Source organism: Hydra vulgaris, chromosome 05, assembly GCF_038396675.1.
Source record: "Hydra vulgaris chromosome 05, alternate assembly HydraT2T_AEP".
Taxonomy (NCBI): domain Eukaryota; kingdom Metazoa; phylum Cnidaria; class Hydrozoa; order Anthoathecata; family Hydridae; genus Hydra; species Hydra vulgaris.
The window spans coordinates 14,657,501-14,674,824 of record NC_088924.1 but is presented as its reverse complement, the minus strand read 5'-3'; the positions used below and the strand labels follow the sequence as shown (position 1 = coordinate 14,674,824).

Sequence of the window (17,324 nt, the reverse complement as noted above, 5' to 3'; positions counted from 1 at the left end):
TGTATAGATATGCGTACACAGTTTACACACATATATATATACTTTTTCAGAAATACAAATAGACACCTATATACACTCACATAGAAATGTATACATACATACAACCCTCGGAATTTGGAAAAATGAGGTCGGCAATAGTTTGCCAACCCCAATCTTTTACAAGTTGGCATCAGGTCGGCAAAAATTATTTGATACAAAAGTCTTACCATAAAACATAGAAACGAGGTCGGCAATTTTTTGCCGACCTCAAACACTTTCAGGTCGGCAGTTAGGTCAGCATTGCCGAATGCCGACCCTAATTCTGAGGGTTGATACATATATAGATATACACTTTTAAAAATATATACAACTTTAAAAATGAATGATCAACATTAAACAATCTAAATGGAAAAAATAATAAGACAGGACAATACAAACATTGAACAAAAAAAAATAACTTGATAATATAAGCAATATGTGGCAATGCCTAATAAACATATTACACAAAATAAAATAAAAATATACAAGAATGTCTGAAAAATAAAACAACAAACAATTCAAACAGCGCACATAGTAAAAAAGCACATAGTACATAGTAAAAAAAAACAATCATAAACATAAAAAAGCACAGCGTACATAGTAAAAAAAAACAATCTAAAAAAATACAGGACGATTAAAAACAGTATACAAAATTACATGACAATATTAAAAAGTGCATGAAAAATAATGCATGAAAAATAATGCATGAAAAATAATGCATGAAAAAATGCATGAAAAATAACTAGCTGAAAAAAATTTTTTCATTCTTTTTCGCTGTAAAGCTTGCTATAAAACTTTATTTAATATTTTTTTAGTGATACTTTTTTATTATTTTCCATTTTCAAACCTTTTTTTTTAACTTGAAACTTTGTATTTTGTTTCTAATTTTTTTTTTCTTTTTTTTTTTTTCTTTAGTTAGTTTATTTATTTAAATTGTTAGCATTGTTTTTACTTTGTTTATTGCTGTTGTTTATTTTTTCTTCTATTTTAAAATTGTTTTTTTTTTTTCACTGTAAAAAAACACCTCCGCCATATGATGGAGGTGTTTTTTAACAGTGAAAAGGAAGAGAGAGAAAGAAGATGAAGAAATAGAAAATCAAAAAAAAAACAAAACATAATGATTAAGCAACGGCCATTTGCAAAACCTTCCTTAAAATATATTATTAAATAAATAAATATATATATATATATATATATATATATATATATATATATATATATATATATATATATATATATATATATATAATATATATATATATATATATTATTTGTGTGTGTGTGTAAATATTAATATTAATTCGAGTTCTCTTTTTAACAGTCTATTAATCTTATGATCAATAACAACTTAATTACCGATAATAAAACTATTGCTAATTCATTTAATGATTATTTTTTAATATATCAGTGAATATTTCCAAAAAAATTGAACCTTCAATTAATAAATTTAACAATTTTCTTAAAATCCCAAATTTTAACTCATTTTTCCTTTCACCTGTTATAAAAGAAGAAATTGAAACAATTATTTCCATGATGAATGATAGGAAAAGCATTGGCCCTAATAGTCTTCCGACTTTAATTCTTAAACTATCTTCAAAAATTGTATCTGAACCAATCTCCAAAATGGTTAATAACTCATTTAAAAAAAGACGTTTTTAAGATTGCTAACATTATTCCAATTCACAAAAATGGGTCAAAGCTTGAACCATCTAATTACAGACCTATTTCTTTGTTATCCAACATCGGAAAAATATTTGAAAAAACTATGCACAAAAGACTGTACAGCTTTTTTGATACCTTTAATTGCTTTCATAAATTACAATACGGATTTAGACGTAATCATTCTACTAAACATGCGCTAATTGATTTTTACAGAAACTTTAAGAAATGCCCTTGATAAAAATAAGTTTGTTTGTGGTGTTTTCCTTGACCTGCAAAAAGCATTTGACACAGTAAATCACGATGTTCTTCTTGCCAAATTACAATACTATGGTGTACGTGGATTTCCACTTAAATGGTTTATATCCTAATTAAATAACAGACTTCAATACGTTACAGTTAAGGAAACATCTTCATTAACCAAATCTATAATTTCGGGAGTCTCAAAAGGGTCAATATTCTTTGTATACATCAACGAACTAAACACCTGCACTAATAATATTTTAACATGCCATCTCGCTGATGACACTAACCTATTAATTGTTAAAGATTCGCTTGAAAAAATGCAGTTAAAAACTAATGAGGCCATATTTTCTGTTATTAATTGACTTAGAGCAAATAAAATTTCACTAAACGCTACAAAAACTAAAATAGTTGTCTTTAAAACCAAAAAAACAAGGAACAATGCACTTTTAACATTAATGGAAAATATTAACTTCGTCAAAAACTGTGAAGTATCTTATAGTTTGGCTGAATGAGAGTCTTTCTTTTAAGTACCATCAAACTTACTTACAGACTAAGCTAAGGCGGTCAGTTGGAATGTTAGCCAAGATCAGACATTTCGTAAATTTTGAAACACTTATAAGTATTTATCATGCCATATTTGGATTGCGCCTTAGGTATGCGTGTCAAATTTGGGGTAAAAAAAAAGGTCCCTTAAAACAACTGGTTTCACTTTAAAACAAAGCCCTTAAAGTTATTCTTTTTTTTGTTTTGTTTGTTATTCACCTCCCCAAGACCGAGAAAGCCACTACAGATGAGAAGGCTGCCTAATAGTGGTTATAACTCTCTCTCAACTCTATAACTCAGAAACACAAACCTTGACGAACTAGAAGCAATATATCACAGTTAATCGTCTTTACATTTATGTACAGCTTTTTTGTCGTCCTTGTGAAATGATTGAATGTGTATGTGCGTATGCATGTGTAGGTATATGTATGCGTGTGTGGGTATAAGTTTGTGTACAAATGTATGTATATGTGTATGTATGTGTGTTGTGTGTTAATATGTGTGTGAATGTGTATGCACATGTATGTATATGCATATGTAGATAACTATAGATATATTTAAATATACCATAATATTATTATCATCGTTATTATTGTTATTACCATTATTTTTATTAATACCATTATTTTTATGGTTATTAATACCATTTTTATTATTATAGTTATTATTAATGTTATTATTATTGTTAACATTATGATTTTTAGAGTTGTTATTATTTTATTCTTATGTTATTATTCATTATTATTAGGTGTTTACGCATCGTTAGTAATTATACTATTTGTAAACATCCTTGAATTGTAAAATCATGTAATTCAGAATATATTGATTGATTGTCTAAATATTAATATTAATTTGAGTTCTCTTTTTACTAATTACTTTTATTGATTCTTTTACTAGCATTTTTAGCTTTGACTATAAACAAAAAAAATATGTATGTTTGTAATTAAAGATGTGTAAAACAATGTTACATAACAAAACACGGATTCTTTTTAACAATTATTACTAATAATGTTAAAATTGCATTTAGGCATTGCAATTTTCTGCAAGCAAAACAAATAATGAAATTATAAACAAAAAAAAACTTAAATTAATTGTTATCCATAAATCTAAAATATACTTCAGATAACTTGTAAATAGCTATTTACGAATTTCAAGTAAAATACTATATATAGTTATGAATAATTTTTAAATATTAACTTAAATAAAATACAATAAAAAAAAGCACATTTCGCCATTATTATTTTTAAAATACCTTATAATAATCTGCCTCGATATCTAACTGAAATTAAAAAGATACGTCGTTTTAACGTTGAATAATCAACGTTAGTTTATCAACTATAAATCAACGTGAAAGTAACGCTAAAATCCAAACGTTAAATTTCTTCATCACTAAGATGTTAAAACAACATTGTATTTTGCAACGTTACTTTATCAACGGTAAATTAACGTGGAAACGACGTTGAAAGTTCCAACGTTAAAAATTTCAATCTTGCTTAGACATTGATATGACGTCATTTGCTTGCTGGGATAGCTTTGTAATCATTATAGAGTTTTTCATTTAATTCTCTAAAGGGAACTGCTTGTGTTGCAATCTTTAATGATTACTCTAAACGAGTATTGGAAATGATTGTCCATAGGGAATTGGTTTCGTAACAATCGTTACACTCGCTTCACTAACAAGAACTTTTAAGTTTAATTCATAGCTTTGTTCCATATTAAAAAAAACTGTTCTTTTAAATTTCTAAATTTTTATTTGTTTTCTGTTAGAAAAAAAAAATTATGATAAAAATCATAAACAGGAAAACAGGTAGCAAAAAAACAGCTGTTTCCTGTTTTCCGGTTTTGGCTAAAAAACAGCTGTTCTACGGTTTCTGTTAATAGCTGTTAGAAACCAAAGCCTATCCAGTCAGGCATAATTTCATTTATCTCGATGTAATTTTATCGCAAAGCACCTTGGGATGTCCTGCCGGACCTCAGAATTTTATAATATAAAGTAGCGAAACTTATTTTTTTATGTACCTAAAAGAATTTCGATCTAAGTTATAACGATCCCATCATTTTGTGCTGCTATAAACTGTGGAAATAAAAGTGGAAAAAACTGTAAAGATATTTCATTTTTTCGTTTTCCTAAAGACGAAAAAAGGCAAGCTAATTCATATATTATTTATAATAACTTTTTTTTTTCATAAAAAGTTTATAAAATTATTATTGTAGTATTTTAAAATATATTCTTTTATTGTTTAATTTTTAGATGTAAACAGTGGGTCATCAACTGTCGTAGGAAAGATTTAGACGAAAAAGATTTCGTATTTTTAAACAAAAACTTTTATTTGTGCAGTAATCATTTTGAACATACAATGTATTATTCTACAAATAATAATGGAAAACGTTTGTTACAATCAGCAATTCCTACTATTTTTAACATCCCAAATCCTCCTCCACTTGTTGGTTGCAAAAGGAAATCACCAGTTGAACGTCATTCATTTCCAGCAAAAAAGCAAGTTGTTTGTTTACCTGTTAATTCAGATAGTAATTTAGAGAACAAAATGTCTACTAATGAAATAAATTTCAACAAACTTCATAAGTTACTATTAACATTGCGAGTCGAAAATTCTAGACTACATAAACAAGTTCGACATTTAAAATCCAAACAAAAAATCCAAAAAAACTGTGATGGGTCTATAAAACATATTTTAAATTTATCCAGGAAATACTTATCTCCTATACAAGTTAGTTTTTTTAGAAGTCAATTAGAAATGAGTAAACGAGTCAATAAAGGAAAACGCTGGGCAGTTTGTGACAAAGTTTTGGCTTTGCGAATTCTGTTTCATAGTCCTCAAACTTTTAATGTCTTGCGAACAATATTCTGTTTACCAAGTCAAACCTGTTTATTATTATTTTTGTCCCGCGTATTTTCAGATCTTCGTATGAAAAATGGAAAGCTTTTAAATCAGGCTCTTGTAATTATGGTTAGAGGCTTGGCAAATAAATGGAAACAACCAATAGCTTATTTTTATAATAATTCAACAGTATCAACAGCTGACTTGGCTTCTTTACTATGTGAAACCATTTCTAAGGTTCAAGAAACTGGTTTACACATTAGATGTGTAGTTTGTGATCAAGGATCTACTAATATAGCTGCCTTACGTTTGCTTGGGTTTTCCAAAAATTTACCATACTTTCCTAATCCTTCCAATGATAAAAATATTCATGTTATTTTTGATTCTCCACATTTAGTAAAAAGTATCAGAAACAATTTACGAAGACATAACATTGACATTAATGGTGAAATTATTTCTTGGCAACACATCCAGTCTCTGTATAATTTAGACAAAATAAACTCTGTATGTCTAGTGCCAAAACTAACAGATAGACACTTAGATCCTGGTCCTCTTTTATATATGAAGGTCAAACTTGCCACTCAAATTTTTAGTTATCAAGTTGCTTCTGCATTATATTGCTGCTCTAATACAAACTTACTTCCTTTAAGTGTATTACTAACAGCAAGATTTGTTGAACGCATGGATATTTTATTCGATATATTGAATTCATATAAACTATATGCAGATAAACCAGCTTGTTGTGCTCTAACTTTAAAAGGAGCAAGTATTTCTCAGTTGGAAGAGTTAAAGCATTGGATTGAGAAATGGAAATTTTGTAATGTTAGAAGTCAAGCAAGTATATCATGTCATTGGGGTTTAAGTGTCACAATAAATAGTGTTCTAACCTTAAATAGAGAGCTATTTTCTGAAGGTTTTCAGTTTGTTTGTACTTCTCGTTTTAATCAGGACTGCATTGAGAATTTTTTTTCCATTATTCGAAGCAAAGGTGGTTGGAATGACCGTCCAAATGTTAGACAATTTCGAGCTGCCTATAGAAACGCTTTATTACTTTTATCTATAGAAAAAAGCAAATCCAATAGCAACTGTATAAAGAATTCAAATTTTGAGACAGCTTTCAATCTAAATGATTTTATGAAGTGTTGTACTCAAACATCCACTAATTGTGGAATTTATGAAACAGAAAATAACATACCTAAAGGAATATCTTATTTTCATCCAGGATCATTTTATATGTTTACTGGAAAAATTTTAATGCAACCAAAGGATCAAGCCCTTTTACATATGGCTGGATGGCTTATTCAAAAGGTTAAGTTATGTCATAGGTGTGCAGATGTACTCTTTCTTAGTTCAGCTGACAACCCATCAGCTTTTATGTCACTAGTTTGTGAAATGGAAACAACTTTTATGAAATTTATTGATAAATATCTTGAAAGAGATGGACTGGCCATGATTCTCATCAATAAAATTAATAAAAAAAGTCATTTTCAGTTTTTGCACAATCAACATAAAGAACATGCGCTTTATTTGAAAAAAAACATTGTTCTGTTTTTTGTTATTACAAAAATTTTTTATTTCATAAAATTTTTAAACAGAGACATAAACCCACGCAATAAGTCAAATGCAAAAAAAGTTGCACGTATTCTTCATAATTAATATATTATGATACTATTTTTTTAATTTTTTTTTTTTTTGTATTAAGATGTGCAAATAACTTTTTAAAAAAATTGTGTTTTTTGTTATTACAAGAATTTTTTATTTCATAAAATTTTTAAACAAGAACAAAAACCCACCCCATAAGTCAAATTGCAATTTCAAAAATATTGTACATATTGCCCTTTGATATATTATGATATTATTTTTTCAATATAATTCTTTGTAATGAGACTTATTTATGTTATAATGTATATTAATAACTTTTGTTAATGTATAATGTTAATAACTTTTATTTTTAATAAAATAATTTTATGTTATCAAAAAAATTCACTAACTTTATGTTCTACAAAATGTTTTTTCCCCATTATTTTATTCTTATTGAAACATTCTAATTATAATCTTAACAAAATTGATGTATCTTAATGTTACGAAATTGATATATCTTTAATAAAAAATTGAGATTAGCAACAAAGTTGATTAACAAAAAAAAAAACTATTTGTGTTAGTTGCGGAAGAGGTCCGGCAGGACATCCCAGAATGCAATTTCGATCAATTAACAGGAGTTTCGCGAAGTGGATAGGCTTTGTTAGAAACCCTACTTATACCTTTGTTTTACAAAAAGTTTGTATGATGCAAAGCGCTCATTTTTTTTTGTTAAAAAAAAAAAAAAAAAAAATTGAATTTAACAATTGAGTTAAATTTAACCTTTGATTAAACTCTAAACCTTTTTTTTTAATTACAACTTGAAATTAAAAAACAACAATAATTTTTTTTATCTAGTTTTTTACATAGTTTTTCCATCTAGTTCTTACATAGCTTATATAAGTCTAGCTGGCTTATATAAAAGAAAGAAAAAAATGTTACACGTTCATAATGATTACCAATATCAACATTGATTGATCTTTCAACATTCGTTCGTTCATTATGTCCTTATTTCGAGCTTTTTCTTGCAGTTGTGTAAATGATTTTTTTTTTTTTTTTTTCCACTTTCTGTTAATAGAGACTTTATATCAAACATAATTCTTTAAAGTTTTTATATCAAACATAATTCTTTAAATATATTTCAAAATTAATAATAAGAGTTTAGTTCAATAAAAATCAGTCTTTTTTTTGTTCAATGAAAATCAGTGTTATCTTTTTAGCGTAACTAAAATTAATGCTTAATCGATTGATTTTTGGTTTGTTGAAATCAATCAAACAATATTTTGGTTTAACTTATTTAACGGTCCAAATTAGACCAGTTACTTTAAATAATTTTGAATTCAGACACGCGCAATTTTGTGAGTCCAAATAAGGACTAACTTATTTGTTGTGTGTAGCTTAAAACTCCAAAAAATACGTTTAAATAAACAATATATATATACGGTAAACTATTTATGTAAAACTAAACGTCGGTAGTTTCTGAAAGTCATACTAATTTTTTTTTCATTGTTTTTCTTATTCCATTTGTATCAAAATCCATGTTAGACGCATGCTAAGTAAAAATCTTTTAAATTCATTAATCAAAATACTCACCATTTTTTATTTGTTGTTAAAAAGGAACTAATGTTGTAAAAGTTACTTACCATAACACACGAGTACCCTAAAGGTAACCTAAGACCTTTATATCTTATCCCATGATTTTTTTTTTGATTTTGAAAACAGTCCATTTGTACATTTGTTGGTAGTTTTTTGAGAATAATCACCTGCAAGACTAGTTTTAATTATCACGAAATATATAATGGTAAACGAAAACAATACAAACATCAATCATTCGAATGTCAAAACAGAAGAACAAACAAAAAACAAAACTGCAACCGAAGAAAATATTTCTACAATAAAAAGAATGATGAATAGCAACGAATCAAGTCGATCTAAGTGTTGAAAGACCTGTTGCAAATGCAACAGGTCTTTCAACGAAAGGATACGAAAACTTGAAAAAGATCAAAATACAGTGCCTAAAAAGCGTGGCGGAGCTGCACGAGATAATATTGAAAGAAAGAGAGAAATTGAATTATTAATTAATGCAAATAATGCATTAACTACGATTGACATTGCAGAATTAATGCCAGAAGAACATAAATGCTCGACAACTACAATTAAAAGAGAATTAAAACAAATGGGATATACACGTAAAAGGCTTAAATTAGTCGTTGCGAGAAATTCAGCTCATGTAATAGCAACAAGGTTCACGTTCATGCTTCTTTTCTGCAAAATTCTGATCTGATTAATATTGATGAAACCGGTTTTAATTTGCAAGATTCACGACATTATGGATATGCATTGTTAGGAAGTACCCCATATATTACAGTCCCCACACAGAGAGGAAGGAATGTTAGCTTAAGGTGGTAGACCACTATTAAAAATCGAAAAAATCATTTTTTCAATTTTAAAGTTTTTAAGTAATATAATTATCGTAGATTACGAATTTCATATTAGTTTTATATAAAAATAAAGCTAACCCTATTAAAAATCAGTTTTCAATAATGCGGTTTAGGCATTTTCATAAATTTATCCGTAGCAACAGATTGTTTATTCCGTTGCTATGTAGCTAAAAAGGAAGTTATCCCACAAAATACCATAAAAATTAATACAAAAAAACTTCATTTGTGGTGACTGCTACTCAAAACTACTTTTTGTTTATTATTAAATGCTTTTAGTGCAGTGTGTTACATGGTTTTCAACGGATTTCTTCAGTAAATGTCTAATTACTTTACAACGGCCAGAACTTTCTTAGGCTAATTTTCTGTCTTCTATACTTTGGTTAAATAATAACTAAAATAATGGGAAATAAAGATAAAAGAAATAAAATAAGGTATAGCAAGAAATGTAGACTCTTCAGAGGAAACCAACATAAATCATCAAACGTTGTAGCTGAAGAAAATCTATCTAATTTAGAAGAATTACAATTCAAATGAAGCTCTGCAAAAAAATGCAGATATTGTCATCCTGTTGCAGTAGTAAATCTTCCGTCGATATTTTAAATAATGATTTTGTAAATAAAAATAATTTTTCTGCTAATGATGATCAGTCCAATGACTGCTATATTTTTATGAGCACTAACATTTTAGAAGAAATATTTACTGCTGCTGTCCAAAATGTTCTGCAAATGTTAATTTTAACCATGATGCTAAACTTAAAAAAGGTTTATCACACTGTATATTTTTTTCATGTGCATCTTGCCAATGGGAGCAAAAGTTTTATCCTAGTAAAACTATAAAACGAGTCTTTAAATGCTTTAGTTTGGAAACGTTGTCTAAAAGATGTTTTTGTTGGAATTGATGTATTATATTTAGGTTGCTGTTCTGCAATCATTAATTTTAATGATCGACTTAATGGTATCAATAGAGTTTTTGAAAAACTTTATTTAAAATCAGGGCATTATTCTTTAAGTTTTTTGGCATCGTCTGATTTGAAAAGAGTTAGAAATATGAAAAAAAAATGTAGTGAAAAGGGAAAAAGCAGGCGAAAGCAGTTAAGAAGTATTCGTAAGGGACAAAGATGAGGAAGAAGAGAGTTTATGTTATGGTGCAGGAGAATTTTAGTCTTTTTTATTTATTTACTATAAACTTTATTTATTTACTATAAATAAATATTCAATTAAGTTTATAATTTTTATAATCGCAAATCAAAAGAAAAACTTTTTTTTTCTAACTGAAATACTACTTTAATAATAGTATTGTTTATTAATATTATCACTTTTTTTAAACATATTTTATTTTAATTTTGCGTTAGTTTTACTCCACAATATGTTTATAATAAGATAATAATTTTCAATAGGTTCTTTTTTGTTTTTTTATATTTTATTTGAAGTGTTTAATGTTTTTTTTTTGTTTAAATGTGTTTTTCTCAGTTCTTTAAAACTCACGACTTTGCGGTAATTATCTCTTGATTCTCTTAACTGATTTTCATAAAATTTTCAGGAGTTGTTCCTTTAGTTATTATGGATGTCCCCTACCACTTTTATTGCATTATGATAACTCGATAAAAAGATATTAGAGTCCAAATATGGTCAAAAATGCCCCTTTTTTGTTTTCCAAGTGTTTTTTTTCATTAAAAAAAAACTGTCTAATGTTTTTCTTTTGTTTTGGTACAGGATATTTTTCATTATATTAAAAACAAGTCTGAAAAATTTCAAGTTGATACCATACATAGTTTTTGAGATATTCACCGCAACGAAATAACCCTATTTTGGGGTTTTCGGGACCAAATTTCTCAAGCCATTTATTATTCAAAAAAAAAAAAAAAAAATTGTCATTAAAATGTAAATTTTAATCAACTTATATAAAAATAATTTCTAAAATGTAATTTTTGAAAGATTTTTTTTTATTAGTGGTCTACCACCTTAATATGCGCCATTTCAATTACGTGATGTATTGGTTTTAAAGTAAAGGTTGGGGCCTTTAATACTACTAGCATGAACGATAGGATCGAACAAGATTTGGACGCGACGAAAATAATTATGGACGCGACGAAAATAATTATGGACGCGACGAAAATAATTGTGGACGATACTGTATATTTAGGCTTTTAAAGCAATGTCCTTTAGACAACAACTATAGGCCTATCAGAAACCACTAAATATCGCTGTCACCAATCGCGTTGTTACAATTACAGACTATAAACAACTATCATGGCTGACGGATAAATTTTATTTTAGTACCGAAATACTGTTATAAAACTTGTTAGCAAGCTTTCTCAAAAAGCTACCAACAAATAGTTTAAATTCTTACAGTTGTAGAATGCGGAAGTAGGCTACTTTAAAATTCGAGAAAAAAAAAATTCATGGGATAACATAAGGTCTTAGGTGACATTCAGGGTACCCGTTATCCCTGAATAAATAAAAGTTATTTAGTACTAAATAAATCAAAATAAAGGTTTATAGTCAGTAGGGAAAGGTTTATGTGTTATTATATTAAAAGGTTTATTTAGGAAAGAAGAAGAGCTTTGATACAGGGTCATCATAGGTACACAAGCAGATTATTAGTCATTTTAAATTAGTTTTAACTATAGAATGCGGATACAAATATTATTTATAATTACTTCTTACATAGAAAACATGGCTAGGTTTTAAGCTTTCTTTACCTGTGAATTTACATATTTGTTCTGTCGTTATGATGGTTTTTTTCACATTTTGCAAACACTTTTTTGAGTATTTTTTCTTGTTTGATGTTTTAATTAATTTTTAACTTGAGTGTAAACCAAAAATGAAAAAAAAAAAAAGGGTTAAAATTTGATATTTTTTTGTTACTTGAAAAAATATTACGCTATGGTTTATACTGTCATGATTTTTTGAAATTACTCACTAGTAAAAAGTAGGGAGGATTGGTACATTGAAATCGGAAGCATTGGTACAGGATTTTTGGTATCTGCTTCATAGATTACATAGAAACTTGGTACAGCGCGGCGAGGGAAAACGAGTTTTGATCATTTAATTCACTTTGCACCGATGTTATTTAAATATGAATGTTTAAATAGTAGTAATTTATTTAGATTGTTTATTTAAATTATTTACACTTTTTCAGAAAACTGCCACGCAAGTACATTAAAAAAACAATGAGCTGAATCTTATTAGAAAAAAAATTATGTTGCAATTAGAATGATAATAAAAGATATGACTAGGAGACATAGTTGAATATTTGATTAAAAGTTGTAATATGTAATATAATCTTACTTATAAACAAGTGGAAAAATTGTCATACGTCTATTGTTTGAGTCTTGGTATTAAATTATGACAAATCTTCAGATGTTTGTAAGACATGTAGGTTTTAAAATGTATTTTTATTTAACTTTAAAATTTCACTTATTTTTAATGAAACTTCTAATGCATTAACATAAACACAGTGAGTACCAATGTTCTCCCTCATCCTTACCAATTAGGTAATGAATATTGAATATAGTTGAGTCAAAAGAGAAAATCACTGTTGCTAGAAGTGTTGCCTTTGAGAATAAAAAGGTGTACCTGCAAAATATATAACTTTTAAATCTAGAATAAATTTCATATAAGTCCAAGATTTTGGATTTTAAGATTTTAATCCTATTAGCCACCTTGAAAATTGCAAACTGTTTCTTTATGTAAGATATTGTGTCATTTTCCTATTTTTCAAACTATTTGAAAAATGTGAGGCATCATCAAACTTTAAGTGTTTCATTTTCATTTCAGATGCTTCATTGCTATCCCAGGTTTGACGTAACTAATGTTTGGGTTGTTAAAGTTTATTGACATAGTTTGTTGATTTTAAGAATCTAAAATTACTAATTTTTTAATAAATAAAATAGAATCCAGATTTAGTAGGTATATTTCTTTTTATGTAATCGCCTTTATAAGGTCATGAAACTTTGCTTGTTACTGCTATTTCCTAGTCCTTCAACTCTAGAACTCAAGCCTTGATGAAAGAGGGTGATTGCATAGAGAAAAAAGGGGAAGGTGGTACTGACATGGTAGCACTGCCCCTAGTTCAAACTTCATCAGTTCCTTAGTATAACAGCAATACAATTGGGTTCAAACTTCATACCTCTTGCTTAAAAGTGAGCGCTTTTACCGCTTCATCTATTCTGTATTCTTTAGCTTGACTCAAATTTTATTTATTTTTTATTGATGACTATGTAAACATAACAAATAACTACTGTGCAGCAATTTTTGGTATTAAGTTGCTGGAGCAGATAGTTTATAAGAAAATAAGAGTTAACTCAACAATAAAAAAATCTAAAGATAACTAGTTGTGATCTTATATAAGTGTTGTGATCTTATATAAAAAATAAGTTTGAAAAGTTTTATCTAGGGGTGATCTTATATAAAAAATAAGTTTTAAAAATCAATATAAGTAAACCGCTTTAAAAACGTCATATTTTGTGGTATTGCATGAAAATTTGTCATTAAAAATAAGTAAATATTAACAAAGTAAATCATTCCAACAAAAGTTAATTATTTTTTCTGGATTAAGTTAAAGTTTTCAAGCTAAAATGATAAATATATATTTTTTTAAATTAAAAAAAAAACTCTGAAATTTTGTTTTTGTTTATTCTCTATCTAAACCCAAATAAGTTGCATCACTTAAAGGTTGCAGAAAAGTCTTGTTTTGTTGAACTCATAAATTGTGTAGCTACAGATCTAAAACATATTTGCAAGAATATTATAACATGTAACTATTGAGCAAAATTTAATTATATCAGATAAAATTGTATTTCAAATTCCAACATTGCAAATATGTGAAAAGTTGAACTAGCAAAGGAAAAGGTTAGCATGTTAGACAGAAAATTAATTACAATAAACAACAAGGTTGTTATTGATGTAACTGTAAACTACCATTGGTTCAGAGTAGACCATGGAATTAATCAAGCTTTTCAACTCGAATAGTTTATCAAAAGCAGAATGACGCATTAACAAAAATGAAGAATAATAATAATGCAATAAAAAAATGTTTGATAAACAATTTTGAATGATTCTATTATTCTTTTAAATATTTTTTCTAAAATCATGTTTTTAAAATAAAAGCAAATTGATTGTTTTAAAATTTAAACTTGTTTATCTTTTTGTCTTAATTGAACCTGCTGTTGAAAGTACTCTTTCAGTATTTGTTGAGGTTGGGCGAATTGTTATTAAAGCGTGATACAAAATGTCCATGGTTGTTAATCGTTTTTTGAAAGAATCTAATTGACAAAATTCTTTCTTCAGTTCAACATATTTATCAAATTGGCAACAGTTTGGTATTTTTTGTGGATCTGAATTTGAAATTATGAAATTGAAACTTATTGCATTTTGGAATTCTTTTTGCAGTTCTTTTTGGGATCCTTTTTGTGATGTTATTTCTATTAAATCATCTGCATCAGGTGAAGAAGAGTTGGCATTATTATTAGTATTGACATGCTAATCTATAAACATTTGTGGATGTATTTGTTCTGAAATTTTAACTGCAAAGGAAATTGCCACCTTTTTTTAAGGTATATTTAAAATGATTGTCAGAACTTAGCATATTTCAACTTAGCATAGATAAATTATCAGAGTCATTAAAACTGGATATTTTCTTTTGTTCATCCTTTTTTGATAGCATTTATCATTAACAGCCTCAATTTTTGACAATATTTCATTTAAAGATTCTTTTTTAACTAATTGACAAACAGTAATTTTTTTTTTTCCGAAAAAAGTATTCGAATATCAAATAGTAAAAAAACATGCTAATATATTCGAATATCAAGTATTCAAATACTCAATTTGAATGGTCTAGTTCAGAGACTTTTAGTAGTCAACATAAAACTAAGATGCTGCTGGTTATGAGTGCAGAAAAACTTCTTGAAAGTATTTAAGCCATCATAGGCAGCCTAAGCATAAAGTTTAATGTAGAACAAACAAGGATCGGCGCAACACCAACATCTAATTCAAGAATTGATAACTTAAGCTATCAACATATTCATTATTTTTTTTATGATTCCATTCAAGCGTTTCTTCTCATTGAAAAAAACAAAATTGTTTTTTTTTCAACAATTGTAAACTCAATTAATTTGTTTCTAGTTTTATTTCAGATGTTTGCAATAGTAATCTTTAAAGATGGAAGTTAATGATGGAAGTTAAAAACAATTGATTTTAAGAATAGCAAATTCTCATAACTGGAATTATGAAGTATTGTGGCAATAACATGTTTAATATAAAGAGCTTTATTTCATTTTAAACGTTTAAAACAAAATATTACTTTGCTTTTGACCCAACTCATTCCAAATTAGAGGTCTGTTTATCAATTATTAATTGTGACGAAAATAACAAGTATATTGTACATAACTTTTATATTCTTAATTGATTTATTAAACTATATTATTTATCAGAAGGTATTTATCAGAAGTATATGCATATAATATATTTTAAGAAATATTCGTACATATTTGCTAGTAAAAGTTTATTAGCAGTTAAATTTGATATAATAATAATATCAATAATAACAATAATAATAATAGCAATAATAATAGTAATAATAATAATAACAATAACAATAATAGTAATAATAATAATAATAATAATAATAATAACAATAATAATAATAATAATAATAATAATAATAATAATAATAATAATAATAATAATATATATATATATATCTATATATATATATATATATATATATATATATATATATATATATATATATATATATATATATATATATATATATATATATATATATATATATATATATATATATGTATATATATATATTGGGCATACATATATATATATATATATATATATATATATATATATATATATATATATATATATATATATATATATATATATAATAAAAATATTATTAGTTTGATTTCATTGATCTTTTGAGGAAATTGAATCTTTGAAGAAAAAAATTTCATGCTATGCATTTTTCTGATATGAAGATATTTCTGTAATAAGTCTTATATCTGTGATAAGCCACATGACTATATATGACTATGCTACACTTTTACTACTCCTATTATTATTAATTATCTTAAGTTACCAAAATACTTGGAGATAACATGAACTATGTATTTTGTGTGGTTAACTGATTAACTGTTTGCCTGGTTGTCTTTCTTATATGCTAATATTTTAATTATCTTCCTGTATATATCTAAAAAATATTATCTATGCTCTTATTGTGGATATAGTATAACAGTGTTATTAGAAACCTGTACATGATTTTTTTAATCCTTAATTTAAGTCTGCTATCTTTTCAGTTACATTTAGCTCAAATATGTAAATATGGTTTATTTTGATTTAGGTAAAGATGATTACAATTGGCATTCGTTGTTTACTTTTATGGTTGGATTTTCAGACAATGCTTGCCAGCAGAAGGCTGCTTGTGATTCGCTGCGATCAGGAATTGAGTGTAATCCTAGTTTGTGTGATTTAATAGGTGAAGAAAGTGATTGCCTACTCCCAATACACAACTGTGTTATTTTAGCACTTAATATTCACAAAAAAGATGTGTACTTATTTCAGTCAGCATGTGGTGCTATATATCAACTTTCAATAAACTCTAAAAGAATTCAAGAATTGTATGTTAAGAAAGGTGTATATATGTCAATCATTGAAAAAATATTAAATACACCTTGGGATGATGCTATCCAAGGTTGGGGATTTCATGCTCTTCGAGGGTTATCTCATGATCATTTATTTCAAAAGGAACTTATCTTTACATGTCATATTTTTAAACATATAGAGAGCATTTTATCAAAAATTAAAAATATCAGTGTTTTAAAGGAATGCATTGGGCTACTTGCTTGCTTGGCACAAGACCTAGAGACCTTTCGGAAAAAGTGCATAGACTCTGGTATACCTGTAGTTATTCTTGGTATCATGATTGAAAATATTAACAATCAAGAACTAGTAGAAATAGTATTAGAGGCATTAGGTATGAA

General features: G+C 26.9%; 1 protein-coding gene across 3 annotated transcripts in view; it reads left to right on the top strand.

Moving 5' to 3' along the window:
* LOC136071881 (leucine-rich repeat serine/threonine-protein kinase 2-like) overlaps nt 1-17,324 on the top strand; it is an 87,505-nt gene that overhangs the window by 11,379 nt on the left and 58,802 nt on the right. For 2 of the 3 annotated variants that reach the window (XM_065797464.1, XM_065797463.1), the window contains one exon: nt 16,685-17,317. In XM_065797464.1, coding sequence (XP_065653536.1) covers nt 16,685-17,317 — 633 coding nt within the window. Of the gene's footprint in view, nt 1-12,578; nt 12,703-16,684; nt 17,318-17,324 lie in introns of those variants that run through there. The other variant, XM_065797465.1, reaches the window with a different exon arrangement.